Raw genomic sequence first — 13663 nt, 5'->3', positions numbered from 1 at the left:
AGCTCCATGTGCTGAATGATCTTACCTCCATCCTGCAGAGGAGCACGGTGTGCTGGGAGAAATGCAGGGCAGCACAGGGCACACAGCCTGTAGGTGCAGACCTGGTTCAAACCACAATCTCCCTCTGGGGCCCTGGCTTTTCCCTGTTCTCCTAACTAGCCTGGTGAATCACGACCTGCAATTGGAGGGCAGAAGGTGATCCTTCACAGACAGTTTCTGACTGAGTGCTTTCCTAAGACTCACCTGGGCCTGGCTCGAGGCCTGATGAATAACCAGTGTCCAACAGTGTTTTTGGATATGTGAATGGACAAATGAATGAATGAATGAAGGAGTGAAGGAATGAAGTGCCCAGTGGCCACTATGTCATCCTCTCTTGTGCATGGAGGAGAGAAGGATGTGTTGCCCTTCCTTCTCAAATGGCCACTTAGCCTCTAAGACAACAGGAAACCCAGGGCCTCAGAGGAGGTGGTGAAGGTATCCACCAGCTGAGGACCGTGACTGCCTCCAGAGAGAAACATTTTCCCAGACAAGGCTGGCTCCCAGGCCCTGGCCACGCCCCTTCTCCAGATGGCGCTGGCTTTGGGCAAGGCCTCTTCCCCTCCAGTTATGGGCCTCTCACCCCCATCTCCTTCCTTCCTGTTGGCAGCGTGGAGCAGCACGAACTGTTTATCAATTATTAGCACACATAATATTTGTTTCACAGAGGCTGCATGGATGTATATAACTGACTTCTTTTAGTGTTTCCCAAAAGAACACAGAAAAGCAAAGGCATTCTTGTTTCGTTCAAACCCACATGAACATGGCCATCACCTTAGCCAATCCCTTTCTGCTTCCACAATCTATCTGCAGGTAACACAACAGGGCACTCACATCCAGACGGTTCAACGCTGCTAGGAAGGTTCTGGCACTTACGGCAGAGCCCCGATGGTTCCGGCTGGCTCCTCAGATGGGTGCCCTTCTTGCCCCGTCCTTCTAGGCCACAGGCTGGTTTGGTGTGTTCACCACATCTGGCCTTTATTTGAAACTCCACCTCAAAGTATTTCATAGCACAGAATATCTTTCCTTATTAAATTCTCCCCCACATATTTTTTTCATAAAACAGGCACCAAAAACTACAAACCTACCCGTGGCTCTCAAAGTATCTGTTTATAAACCTTTGGAAACCGTTTGCAATTCGTTAATCACATTTTCAAAGGAAGTTACAGTTTATAGATACACTAACAAATGCCATATCCGATGCCTCAGCCCCAGTAACGAGATCCTCACGAAGGGGAAGAAGGCGTGCGGCTGGGGGACCTGGGATCTGTCCCAGTCCAGATCCCATGGGAGAGGGGAGATGGGACCTGGAAGTCAGAGGTTCGAGGGTTTTTAGTGCTTTTTCGGTCGCCCTCAGGCTCCATGGCCACGCATATGTCCTCTCGGGAAAAGCAGGTACAGAGGGTCAGCAATGCTCAAACACAGTGGACTGTCTTGATTAGCAGTGAGGTGTTTTACAAATCACAAGTTTCTAAATAGTCATTAAAGTACCAGAGTTTGTGAACACTTTACTTAAAATGTACTTTAAAAAAAATGGTTCATTTAAAAAGAAAAAAAAAAAAAACTAAAGACACTAAATATATACAAGTTGAAACTGATGACTTACTTACGCTTGAAACCTAAGACAGTTTTTTTTTAAAAAAAAAAACATCTTTAAAAAGAGAAGGAGGATAATGTGGAGAGAATGTGTTGGTACATGAAACACCCAAGAGTATAAAGATTGCAGGCAAAGCTTGATTCAGGCACGTACACCGTGCTTTCAGTACTCTATTCATGTCTTTTCTCTGCCTTCTCTGCACTGGCTTCATTCTCAGAAAGGCTCTCTCCAAGCAGTGGCAGATTTAAGGAACTCACGTTCCCCTCCTGCTGCCTTAGTGATGCTGATAGGCAGAGAGCTACTTTTTCCGGATAAATCCAAGAAAGCATCCAAGATTGAGTCTCATTTGGGTTGGTATGAGTTATGTCCACAATCCTGAGTTATGTCACCATGTCCTGGAGAGCTCTGGGTCTCCTTTACATACTCAGGTCATTCATTGGCTTACATCCGAACCAGGATGGTCTTGCCCTCACTAGAACTGCATTTACTGAGTGTGAGGTGCATGGGGATTCCCTGTAGGAGAACCAAAGAGATTTCCCTGAAATATGTGGGGGATGAGTGGTGGTGATCCACAGCCCAGGTATCTTCCTAAGAGAGGTCTATTCTCTAGCTGAGTAATAAGTTTTTTCTTTTTTTTTTTTAACTTTTGAAAGTATTTATGTTTTTGGCTACACTGGGCCTTTGTTGTTGTGCGGACTTTCTCTAGTTGTGGCAGGTAGGGGCTATTCTCTAGTTGCATTGCATGGGCTTCTCGTTGTGGTGGCTTCTCGTTGCTGAGCATGAACCCAAGGGCATGGGCTTCAGTAGTTGTGGCACTTGGGCTCAGTAGTTACGACTCTTGGGCTCCAGAGCATGAACTCAGTAGTTGTGGTGCACAGGCTTGGTTGCCTTTCAGCATATGGGATCTTCCTGGACCAGGGATCGAACTGATGTTTCCAGCATTGCAAGGTGGATTCTTAACCACTGGACCACCAGGGAAGCCAGCGTTCTTTTACCAAGAGAAAAGATGAAGTGGATTTAGGGTCATCAGTCTGAAGTTTACTCATTGTCCTTGACCTGTTTTATCTATGCAACAGCCCGTTGACTTTTTCTTTTGTTACTCAAAGTAGTCACTCTGCTACACTACTGAATGGATTTCTGTTTGTATTTTTAGAGACTCACCCATTTAATAAAGACTCAAGTAGAAAGTATTGACTGTTTCATACCTACTTCACTGGTTTAGCAGACATTGTAGAGGGGTATTCCCAAGAGTGTATCCTTGGTCCCGTCTGTTTCTTTCAATGCAGTTAAATTAGAGACTTGCTGGAATATGATGACTTACAGGCCAGCATGCTGGGAAACCTTTCCTCCTCTCACTCTCTAGTCTCTGCTAGTTTCTTGAATACTAATAGTGCAGTGTACTGAATTTCTTGAGTGGTTTTATTAAAACAATGAAAGAAGATATCTAGGAATGGTCAAAAGTCATGGGATCTATCTCTGTGGATTCCACTTTTGCCAGGTATCATCTAAAAGGACTTGGGTTCTTTAGCACAGGTATGAAGTTTTCTGCCAGCAGAGTCTCAAGTCCCAACCTGGTGTTTAGTACATAAGTATCTTACACATCAAGAGGAGGCATATGAGTGTGACTATCTGACACCATCATCTTCAACAGACATCTTCTTCCTCCCTAATATCTGCACAACAGTAACCCAACAAATTATTCAGTGGGTCTCCTTCATGTCAAGGAAATGACGTATTAGACATTTGTGTGCTGTGAGCTAGTGTCTTCACCAAGGTTATTACTTTTTCAGGACATACACTAGCCACATGCATATTAAAGGTTTATTCCATACTGAACTTGGAGTGTGCTTGTCATCTTACATACAGCACCTAGTTAATTGTCTCAACCTACCTTGGCTACAGAGGTATTACTGTTTTTCACAATTTTGCAGTTGAATGAGGAAGGAAGGAAGCTTGGAGCAGCTGAGTGCCTTACCTCATGTCACATGCCCAGTGAGTGGCAGAACCACTGTGCTCACCTCTCCTGACAAAGGCAGGGACACACTTTCCCTGAGAATGAAGGACCTTGGGGGTCTTTTAAAATTGCTTCCCTCGTGGCTCAGCTGGTAAAGAATCTACCTGCAATGCAGGAGACCTGGGTTCGATCCCTGGGCTGGGAAGACCCACTGGAGAAGGGAAATGCTACCCACTCCAGTATTCTGGCCTGGAGAATTCCATGGACTGTATACATGGACTTGTATACTCCATAGGGTTGCAAAGAGTCAGACACGACTGAGTGCCTTTCACTTTCTAAAATTTCTTTAGTGGCAGTTGAAATAACATGAGGCTTAGAGCCATGAAAATTTGGTCAGGGGCTGGGGGTATGTGATATACTGGCTATGTGATGTTATTTAACTTGCTGTAGGCACCATGGGGAGTAAATTGACTATAAGTAGGCAGAATTAAGAGTGATAAACCACAAACAGGTCCTTGGGAAAGAATGAAGCACCATTTAATTGACTTTACTTATATTCTTAGGACCTTGTGCTTGCTAGGTGTCCAATAAATGTATGTTGACAAAGTGATTAAAAGAGGATTTTGAAGTGACCAATGGAAGAACTTCCTCCAAAAGACAGTATATACCTAGCATTAGACTACCCAAGAAACCATGAAAGTTTTACCTTTATTGGTAAAACTGGGCTGGGCTGCAGAAACTTCTGGGCTGCCTAGTGGCTCCCAGGAATTATTCTTACCAATATGGAACCTGGGGACCATTAGTACAGGTAACAGAGGTCCAAGAATGTCTGACTATAGGGCTTCTTAGCATTGTGTGCCCCTCCCCCATCCCACCTTCTCACCCTGAGAAAAGGTGACCACCCTACTGCCCTCTTGCCTGTTCCACACACTCAGCCCCAGCCCGACTCTCTCGAGGGCCAAACATAGTGAACTTTCCATAACAGGATCCAACTGTGAATCTGCTATCGTTTACAGCGGCTTCTGAGGGAACCACTTCCCTTCCTCTTCATCTGGAGTGGATCCGATGTCATAAAGCTGACCGTGACTCTCTGTTAACTGAAAACCTGAGAGAAGGGAGTAGAAGGACGGTGGACCAATATGGTCAGAGCCCACTCCCCCTTAGACTTGAGGCAGCCTTCCTGGGCAGTAAGGGTGGGTACTCTCCAAGGACACCCCAGCGTTCCTGAAATGCAGCCCAGAGGGAAAACAACTTAGCAGGAAAACTGCTGAGTCCCATCTGGCCCCACAGTAGTGGGAGATCTGTCCTGCCTGGCCTCTCTCTCCTAGATTCCACTGTGGGGCCAGTGTGGACCTCTTTGGTCCTGTACACCAGCGGTGATTTTCTCCTCCATACCAAGTGCCTTCAGCACCTGTCTCCATAGTAACTGAGCAGTGTCCAAAATGGCAACCTGTGGTTTGGGAGTCTTAAAACACCTAGAGTGATGCTGTATTAGAATCCTGCCCATTAAATCCAAAGCTGTCTAATTTAGAAACAAAAGGAAAAAAGAAAAATAAAAGCTATACATACATAACGTATTTTTTCCAATATGCCATCAGCCATATCTTTTGAACTGGCAAAGGGATTGCTTATCCTGAGCCTGCAGCAGAGGGCAGACTTTCCTACATTATAAATGCAGCATTAAAGTCCCGAGACACAGGAACATCCAGACACAGGACAGTCTGATAAAATAGTAGGCTTGCCAGGTGACTGTAACACCAGTGCTCTAGGGGAAAAAAAACTCAAAGAACTTCCCGTGGTATTAATGCACTCATCAGCTTTTCCAGAGAGATGTGCTAATGGCCATTAAGTCTGGCAGTGATTCCCAGGCTCCACGTGCTCTTTGGGTTAAGTAGCCCTGCTTATCTCAGCACTGCTGTGGCCAGTGTGATAGCAAATAGAAGCTTCCATGTGTTTGGGAAATGTTACCAGGATGCTGAGCCCAAATGTGGAGCTCAGAATACAGACTATGTAAGATTCCCTATCCTGTATCATGAAGGTGTGTGCTATAAAGCTTTGGATAAGTTGAGAAAGGCCCCATTCCACACACACAATGTCCAAGGAGGGGGAAAACTGCTTTGCCCCTGGCATGTTTAGAGGTAAGGAGTCTACCAGGTAAATTCACATGAAACAAAGAATTGGCTTGTATACTTACTCTCCCTCTGTCTGCTTAGCGGTGTCCAACTCTGCAAGCCCATGGACTGTAGCCCACCCGGCTTCTCTGTCCATGGAATTTTCCAGACAAGAATACTGGAGTGGGTTGGCATTTTCTTCTCCAGGGATATTCCTGACTCAGGGATTGAACCCACATCTCTTGCGTCTCCTGCATTGTCAGGCAGATCCTTTACCACTGCGCCACCTGAGAAGCTCACATGTTTACTAGTGACTCAGTCCGGCTTTCTTGGTCTTGAAAACCCAAGAGTGCCCCTCTGCGTCTCCCTGGTACCCTCCACTCACAGTCTTCAAGCATGAACCAGGGATTCAGATGCTGAAGGTTGCCCTGGCTGGTGGTCTCACGGAAATATCTTCTTCCTTTATCATATGCTTTCTTTCTCTTCCTCTTCTGCCAGTACGAAGAAGGAAAAAAGCGGAGGAAACCCAACTACAGTAGTGTTGACCTGTCTGAGGTGGAGTGGGAGGACCGCGATGATGTGGTAAGCGATTTGATTTCAAGCCCAGTGAGAAGGACGCTCCATTGTACCCTCCTCTGCCTGGGAGCCTGTCAAGAGAGGCCCACTAGAGGAACACCTGGCCATCAGAGGGATGCAGAGACCATGGGCCCTTGTATGCATTTGGGGTTTTATAACTCTCCTGCCTGTAGGTCCACTTGCAAATGGGTTTCCAGCCACCCTGCCTGCTTTGTGTAGTCTAAAACCATCTGCATTCTGGTTCCTTCTGTAGCCGATCAATCCATACTCTTTCTGAGCGTCATTGATGGGACCTGCGACCCTCAGGGGAGCCTGGCCAGAGCCTAGTGGGGCAGCTGCACAACCAGGGCCAGAGTTTACCTGTCAGGATGTCAGCCAGGGCTTGGCAGACCCACTTTCCTCCTCTTTGGTTGACCGCCCTGTTTCCAGGGCCATCCCAGCCTTTCCCCTTTCCAGGCCACACTTTAGTAACACGTGCTTGTTTCCCAGACAGATTCAGCCTTCAGGACTGTATCAAAAGTTTTCCTTATGCCCACGATTTAGCCCCAGCAGTCTTCTTGTTCCTTCCTCAGTAAATCAGATTTGTTAGACACGCCATCTTTTGTGAATCCAGGCAGACTGTCCTTAATTGAATCCTAACTTCCCGGGTGTGTGAATCTGGACCCTTGCTCTTCCTCTCTATATGGAATCTCCCTGCCCAGGCAGTGTTTCTCTACTTGTACCTCCCAGATTTGTCTGAGGTCCTTTCCTGAGCTTCTTCACTGAGTCAACATTGTTTCTACCCCTCCCCCTGTCTTGCTTTCCAAAGGGATGTTCAGGGGAGCCATTTGAAATGCACAGGCTGGGTTCCTGTGCTTTTAGAAATACAGCCAGCATCACGGTCCTCTTGCTGCTTGCTTTTCCTCTCTTCACATCCTCTGCAACCTGGACATTACTTAGCTAGCATAAATCTCTGAGATTTTCCCTTGCTTGTAAAATGCAAGAATCATATCTGTTTTAGACATTTACCGTATTTCCTTCTTCATCTGGGCTGTCTCTTTTAAACCCTAATTCAGACAAGATTATTGCTGTTTGATTAAAAAAAAAAAAAAAAAGACTATTTCCTCATTCATTTTCTTTTCCCAAGTGCTGGTGACCTGACGTCATGTCAGCTCAGTGACCTGGTATAGTTCTATATCTTCTTGTTCTTTAAACATCATCATCAGGATTCATGTCTGGGTCTTTTGATTGTACCGCTCCTAATGTACATGTCCTACCTTTTCAACCTGCTCCTACCAAGAAGCGGGCTAGCACAGTCCTGAGGAATGCAGTTCAGACATTTGCCTGCCTGGTTTCAAGCCCCACCTCTGCTATTTGCTGGCTGTTGGTCTCAGGCAAGCCATTATCTACTGTACCTCTCAGTTTTGGTATAGGTTCTTTTTTCTCAGTAAAATGAGTATGATGGCAGTAGTACCTCACAGAACTATTGTGAATGCTAGTGTGTTACTATATTGAAAGATACAAAAGTGTCAACATTATTGCTTGGACATGGTGACCATTCTGAGTGGTAGCTGTTATTAGTATTATTCTTGGCATTATCAACCCTCAGGTAACCTTCTTATTAATGTATGTCTGTTGCTAAACTGTATCATGTAATTTTAAAGGGTGCATTCCATTATTTTGCTTTCTCTTCCCTCCCTATCAGTTACTTTATTTTGACTTCGCTGCATCTTTTTGTTTTCTTTCCAAAAAGTTTTGAACCCTGTCATCAGCATGCTTCTCCATCCCTTCCTTAATTTTTTTACATTTTAATTGACAGAGGAGGCAAACTTGATGCTCATTCTTACTTGGGAGTCCCCACATCCAGGAAGCTGGCCTTCTGCTCGTTAAACACTAGGCCGACACCTGCACTTATCCTTTTCGGGTTTCCTGAAGAGATTTATCACTTGGCTCATCTGTACCCCAGTGGTTGAGTCATCATCACCTGTGCCCAGGTTAAGTCTCCATGAGCTGATACCACCTTTGACTCACAATTATTTGACGGATGTTTTCTGTTTCCTTGCTCTTTTTTCCCTTTGTCATCGGATTCCCAGCCGTGCTCCTCATCTTGATATGATTGCCAGGACTGGATTCTGTGTCCGCCTTCAGAGTTCCCACACCTCTAGCAAGTCAGTGCTCTTATTCACCAGTAGGTCTATGGTTGTGCGTGTTTAATTTGGGTCTCTTGTCTGCTTGAAAAGAAGGTACATTTGAGACATAAATTCCTTCACTATCAATGTGCTTGATTGTGAAAACCCAAGTCACCATTTCTCTCCTAGGGATTTGCACATCCTTGATTAGCGGATTCTGGAATCTAGGCAAAGCATCTTTGTGAAGGCTACACAAGATCCCACGTACCCACGTGTCTGCCAATGGGATTTGCACATATGTAGCAGAGGGCAGTTTAAGTCAAGATCTTGAAAATACCAGACAGGCAAAGTCAAGGAAGAAGCAGCATGTGTCTGCCCAGCTGTGGAGAAATTCTTGGAAGGAACATCCTACTTCTCTTGGCAGCTAGGCTTGTGTTAAATTTCATGACCACATTTATATCATAAACCCTATGTACTTCCAAAAATGATGTGAGGTCATATCTGTGTCAAGCAAACTGGAGTTTGAATCCTAATATTTTAAGCTATTGAAAGGAGTCTGACATGAAAGAAAAGAGAGGGGGATAATAATGAAGATGCTGCTGCTGGTGAGGATGAATATGGAGGACAGCTTACACTTATTGAATGCTTAGAGTATACAAGGCACTCTTCTACATAGTAGCTCATCAGATTCCCACTGCAAGTTTATGAGGTATGTGCTATCATTAGTTCCATTTCGCAGAAAGAGAAACTGAGGCGCAGTAGGGGTAAGTGATCTGTTCAAACCTCTGGCTCCAGAGTCCATTTCTGAATTACAGTGCTGTCCTGCCTCAGTGCTCAGTAAGTGTAATCTATTTCCATTATAACTGAAGGACAGGGAAAGAAAGACAGTGAAGTCGCTCTGTGTCTGACTCTTTGTGACTCCATGGAGGATAGCCCACCAGACTCTTCATCCTTGGAATTTTCCAGGCAAGGGATACTTATTTCCTTCTCCAGGGGATCCTCCCTACCCAGAGATCGAACCCGGGTCTCCTGCACCGCAGGCAGACTCTTTAACATCTGAGCCACCAGGGAAGCCCAAAGGAAGGGGAAAGACTAGACTAATCATCTAAGCATCTGCCTCCAGAAAGTATTAGTGACCCTGGCCTTGGACCCTCCCAGGTCCTGGCGCAGATCATCCTTCGCTACTGGGAGTTGGGGGTGGGGTGGCGCTGGGGCATGGAGAAGCTTACCTAATCTCTGACTCGCCTGGGGAATGTGAGAGGGGCAGGTCCCAAATGGCTTTAGGCAGGCACCAGAAAGAGGAAAAATGAAAACCATGTCAAAGATAAATCGAGCTGTTCTTAAGAGTTAGAAAGTAGACTTAATTAGGACCAGCTCTCCCCATCCAAAACCACAAAAGTTAAAATGGGAAAATATTTCCAGAAATGCCCATTATGTGTTGTTAAAAAATATCTAGAGTAAAATATATGTTTTATTTTATACATGCCTCCAGCTAAAAATTATGCTTTTACTCTCTTGCACAGAAGATGGGAATGTGAACCCAAATCTAGACAGGCCCCACATCAAATTTAGGTTGCTTGCAAGCACTGCAGTTCTCTATCGGCCAGATCTTATTCAAGCTCCTAAAAGGAGAAAAGAGGGAAAAGAATTAAAAAAAAAAAAAAAAAAAAAAAACAAGCATGGGGCTGGGAAAAAGCCCTTCCTGACAGGCTGTGGCATGTCAGCATTTGCTCCTATTTCATTAAATGGCCTTCCCGTCGTCTCCTATTGGTGCCCATGATGGCACATCTTTCATCACTGTGTCTGCTGTCCTTCTCTGAACTCACAGAAGGGCCACAAGTAATTAGCAGAGATCAGCCAGGGGTGGGGGAAGGGATGGAGGCTCACGATTCCTAGATGAGACCTTCAAAAATCAGATGCAGGGTTGCCCCGTTCACTGCTCATCAGCCTCAGCCAGGCTTTTCAGTGGCCCAGATTTCTCAGAGAGTATTTGAAGATGGTTCATGCTATGAAAAGCTAATCCCTATCTTCCAGATGGTTGGCTTTTGAAAACAACCAACCAGACAGACAACTACTATATAGGAAAATATCTTTAACTTGATTGTGTTTTGAAAAATTATTTTCTCCATAACAAACCAATACCCTTTGTGAAAATGTAACTTGTGCCCCGAGATTTCCTTGCTTCTTGAGTATTTTAGCATTTGCTGGGGGTTTGTTCTCTGACTCTCAGGATTTAACATTGCACAGGATTTTTGGTCACTGTTGCCCTGAGGTTTACATGAGCACCCCAAATTGAGATTGATGGTCCTTTATGTATTTTTATTAGCCTCTCTCCCCCTAGACAAGAGCAATTGGATGTTTATTCTCCCAAAGCTCCATTTCAGAGATCTGAGAATAGTATTTAGACTTACTACAAAAGTACACCAAGAGTGCATGGGGAAACAGCCCAGCCCTGCATACACAAGCCACCAAATATGCATTCAAGCTAGATGGTGAAAGGTGTCCAAAACAATATGGTAACCCTGGGAAGAACTAACCCCAATTTTCTTTTATCATTTTAGTTAAGAAATGCCATGGTGAATAGAAAGACCGGGAAGTTTTCCATGGAGGTGAAGAAGACAGTGGACAAAGGGGTACATTTTTCTCAAACATTCTTGCCGCTTAATTTAAAACAAACCACTGTGAAAAATTAGCTTTGAAAGCTCTATCTGGAGTAAATATCATTCACTGAGATCATTTTTCTCTTGTCTTTACTTATCTCAAACAAGATTCATGTAGTACTGTTAACCTGATCATAGTGTGTCCATTTATTTTTATTTATTTCTGAAAACTTCACCTAGCAGACTAACCATGTTTTCTTTTCTCTACGACTTTTTTTTTTTTTTTTCAATCTAGAAACGGGTTTTGGTGATGACAAATGACTACTATTATACAGACATCAAGGGTACTCCTTTCAGGTAGAGCTGACCATAATACATGGACATTCCATCAGACCCATCAGTTGTGTTTGTACAAAACCTGCTGACACTCTCAGAGCTCATCATCTGAAGATAACCAAACATCCTGCCTAAAGGCTGGAAAGAGTGAGGAAGGGGCTTTTCCCAGGCTGCTTTTGTTTTTGTTTTCCATAAGGGGAAAAATGGTTCAGGCTCACCTAGGAGAACTCATTCAATTTGCCATGGCTTTGCATCTCATTATCAAGCAAATAAGCTTTGGGGGTTCCAACTAAGGGTGGAGAGATAAATTCAGCGGGTTACCAGGGTCCTTAACCATCTAACTTGCTGCCCTTTATTTCCATGATCCAAAAGCAATCCTTCACACTTCGAGGCAGCATATTCATCCCTATGTGTTGTGCTTCGGTTTTAATTTCTCCGTACTGTTCTTCTGTGCTTGTCTGCCTTTCAATCCTGTTATTTCTCTTTGTAAAAATCTTGAAAAATGCACTTGCCCCCTTGCCTGCTTTTGTATGTGGCATTCTAAAGTTTCCCGCTATTAACTTAGTGTGATAATGCTTTTTGTAAAAAGTTATTTTGGTAGGACTTCTTCGTGTTCTTCAACTGATGCCTCACAGAGCTCAGGGGAAAAAAGAGTTTACTGACTCTGGATCCATCTTAATAAAATCTGTGGTGGTGTTGTCATATATGGTCAGGGATCTTGGGTGAATTCCATTTGGAACCAGAGCACTTGAGGAAACACGTGGCTGCTAAGTGGGTTTGCCAAATGATGAGAGTATGTTATCAAAACATATTCTCTGACTTTAGGTGAAAAAGGAAGGAGCTTAAATCAAGACGTTTAAGAGTGTGAGAGTGTGAAAAATCTATCAGACAAGGAAGAGAGCTGGGCAAAGAAACCCACCAGGCAGTCACGTGGCTGCATTCAAGAGACAGCAGAAGTGGTCATTTTGCCATTTGAAAGGGGTTAATTTTCCCTCGTCTCAAACTCTATAGTCTGGAAAGACCCTCGTGTGGCTAAATGTAGGGCAGGGGATGCGTAAAGCGGTAATGAAGATTATTAGGGCATGTAGCTCTTACAAAAGCATCTAAGAGAAGGGCTTGCTCAAGGGCTTGTAGCAGTTGCCACACCTCTTTTAAACAAACTCGAGAGCCACCCGTTGCTGCTGCACTTCCAACTAGAAATTACATTGAAGTAGCTGATCAAATCTAAGCAAGACCAGCACCAACTCTAATCAGTGGGGTTTTGAAAGTAAACTTTTGGGAAAAAAAAAATTGTTTACAGAACATGAAATGGAAATGTGAAAATGGAAAATAAAAAGTTAGCTCACAAGTCTGTTCCAGTCAATGTTATGGATTTCAAGATCTGCTTTGTTTCTCTGCACAGTTTAGGTGTGGCGCTCTCCAGAGGCCATGGGAAATATTTCTTCCGAGGGAATGTAACTATTGAAGAAGGTAAGATGCTGTCTTTATCCATCTTAATCCTTTCATGTGGGAAGAAAGCCCTGAAGCCAGCCATTGGGTTAGCTGAAGAATTTGCTCAGCTCTCCAGCCCTTTTTCTAATTCCTGGATGTTTGACTCAACCATTTACCCCCCTGATTTTACCTTGCTCTCTTAGACTATTTCAGATGCCTGGGACTCCCAGATAGTGGGGCTTTCCTTATGGTTTCATTTATTTATGTTGTGCTTTTATCCACTAAGTTTTTGAGGCAACTCATAGGAATCATCCATCTACCAGCTGTATTCTTCTCACACATAAAAATCAGTACCAAGAAAAATATGAATTCATATAAAAACTCAAGCCCAGGAAAAGGAAAACAAAGGTAGGCAAGCCTTAGTCTTCTCCACATCGAGCTACAAATTTCACTTGTGTTTTGAGGCAGCCTAGGTCCAAGGGAAATGTGATCATTCAAATGATTTATCTACGTCAGAAGAAATAAGGAGCATCTTGAGGTTCTTAGCTCTTCTTGTCTTCATAAAGCACCTGTACACTGGGAAATCCCAGTAAATGGTAGCAGTTGTTACAGCCCTTTAATCTTTAAAACTCCTGTCACCCCTATACTGTCCTTTACATCTCCCAACCACCCAGTAGGTCAGAGAAGTTATCTTTACCAGTATCACCAGCTCACAGGGAGCACTGGGGCTAGCCGGTGAAAGGCTTCACTCCCAGAGTGGCCCTACCCAGGTGTTAAATTTTGCATCTTGACAGAGAAGGAGTTGGACCAGACCAGTGTTCTTTTGGGGTATCCTCAGGGAGTGTGGGTATCCTGGGTATCCTCAGGGAGTATGCCAAGAGAGGGAAGGTCAGTTACAATCCAGGTTTTCATGG

The 13663-nt window shown here is 44.3% G+C and overlaps 1 protein-coding gene across 2 annotated transcripts in view; it reads left to right on the top strand.

Moving 5' to 3' along the window:
* CACNA2D3 (calcium voltage-gated channel auxiliary subunit alpha2delta 3) overlaps positions 1 to 13663 on the top strand; it is an 871068-nt gene that overhangs the window by 679126 nt on the left and 178279 nt on the right. For both annotated transcript variants that reach the window (XM_081524872.1, XM_081524871.1), the window contains 4 exons: positions 6197 to 6280; positions 10944 to 11015; positions 11278 to 11339; positions 12721 to 12788. In XM_081524872.1, coding sequence (XP_081380998.1) covers positions 6197 to 6280; positions 10944 to 11015; positions 11278 to 11339; positions 12721 to 12788 — 286 coding nt within the window. The remainder of the gene's footprint in view (positions 1 to 6196; positions 6281 to 10943; positions 11016 to 11277; positions 11340 to 12720; positions 12789 to 13663) is intronic.

Source organism: Giraffa tippelskirchi, chromosome 9 (genome assembly GCF_054371585.1).
Source record: "Giraffa tippelskirchi isolate mGirTip1 chromosome 9, T2T-mGirTip1v1.2.pri, whole genome shotgun sequence".
Taxonomy (NCBI): Eukaryota; Metazoa; Chordata; class Mammalia; order Artiodactyla; family Giraffidae; genus Giraffa; species Giraffa tippelskirchi.
The sequence above is the reverse complement of the archived record's forward strand: the minus strand, read 5'-3'. Positions and strand labels throughout refer to the sequence as shown.